This window comes from Notothenia coriiceps, unplaced genomic scaffold, assembly GCF_000735185.1.
Source record: "Notothenia coriiceps isolate Sejong01 unplaced genomic scaffold, NC01 NC01_scaffold00016821, whole genome shotgun sequence".
Lineage (NCBI taxonomy): Eukaryota > Metazoa > Chordata > Actinopteri > Perciformes > Nototheniidae > Notothenia > Notothenia coriiceps.
In genome coordinates, this window is record NW_011349522.1 from 39,371 (window position 1) to 40,946 (window position 1,576).

The window sequence follows — 1,576 nt, forward strand, 5'->3', positions numbered from 1 at the left end:
CCCCCCCCCCATTTAAAAATATTCCAAATTTGTGAGGCTTTTAGACTTGAATGAACACCTCCAGCCCAATGTTGACAATATTATTAGATATTATTAATTGCGGATTATAGAGGTATAGTCATTATAAACAATATATTATGTGTCTATCTTGGGCTTTTTTCCAACCACTGCTGACAAAAAAGTCTGATTTTCCTTCTTGCCCCATCAGGTTTTTACTATGTCCTTCCAGGTAAAAAAGATGCATTGCTTTGTGGATTTAGCATTGGAGCTGGGTAAGTGTATACCCAAACACAAGAAGACTGGATACAACATCATGTAGATAATCTTTGTGCTGTTTGATGTATCTGTGTTTGCATTTCTTCTGAGCTTTATGGACTCTTTGTTTTTTTGCAGGCACTGCCCAGAGGGGTTCCATTGCGAAAAAGCAGGACAAAATCCAGACTATGATTACACCAGTTTTGACTCCTTTGGTTGGGCCTTTCTCTCTCTGTTTAGACTGATGACGCAGGATTACTGGGAGACTCTTTACCAGCAGGTAGGCCCTTTAATTATAACGATTGGATGTTTTGAAGTCATATAATACATAAGTCATGCATGCATAGATGATTTTCACTTCAAATCATTTGGTCAAATTCAGTAAAGATCTCCTCTTGGTTAGCTTGCTGTCATTTCTGTTTATACACTGAAAAAGATGGTATTCATTCTTGTGTTCATCCACAACCCTGGCTCTGAAAATGGGAAACAAACAGAGTGGCTCAGATCAAGTCACACATCATTATTCCAGCCGGGCGAGGGGAAGTAGGCCTACAATGGATGTTTAAAGATAAGGCAGTGTGAGCGAGGGGAAACATCTGGCACATGCTAAGGTTCTCAAGGAGCGCAGATTGGAGGAGAGAATTGTTTAAGCAATTTAATTTATATGTGAACAATCTTTCTCCAGAATCAATGTCTTCAGAATCGCTTATGAATGCACATACAGTATATACGTTTGTTTGTTCTTGCTACGTTCAGACCGGACGCGATGCGATGTTTGGGGGCGGCGCGATTACATGTAAAGTCAATGCAGAGACGCGGACAGATGCGAATTAATGCGAGTAAACACAGCTGGCAGCCGCGGTGAAACTCGAGAAACACTGAAGTGTCAGGTTGTTTGCAGGAAATTAGAGAACATTATACACTTGAATAGAAAGACATTTGCCAAATTCTACATGGTTATCTTTATACAAGCTGCAGCAATGAGGCAACAATAGGCTGTAGGCCTATGTGTATACAGTATCTACATGTTTTCTGCAGATGATACTCCGCTTTATTAATCCATCAAATATTTTATTATCCTGCAATAACCTCAGGGTCAGTTTTTCCCTGTCTCATGTGAGGTCACAGTCTTTAAACATTATATTGTCTTGCAAAATAATTATAATATTAAAAGCTACGTTCACACCGGACGCGATGCGAATATTCGCTTCGCTCTAATCGCTCGAGTTTCACCGCGGCTGCCAGCTGTGTTTACTCGCATTAATTCGCATCTGTCCGCGTCTCTGCATTGACTTTACATGTAATCGCGCCGCCCCCAAAC

General features: G+C 40.7%; 1 protein-coding gene across 1 annotated transcript in view; it reads left to right on the top strand.

Moving 5' to 3' along the window:
* Positions 1-1,576, top strand: part of LOC104949810 (sodium channel protein type 1 subunit alpha) — a 32,722-nt gene that overhangs the window by 910 nt on the left and 30,236 nt on the right. Inside the window, exons 2-3 of the mRNA XM_010776224.1 lie at positions 209-272; positions 394-535. Of these exons, the coding sequence (XP_010774526.1) occupies positions 209-272; positions 394-535 (206 nt within the window). The remainder of the gene's footprint in view (positions 1-208; positions 273-393; positions 536-1,576) is intronic.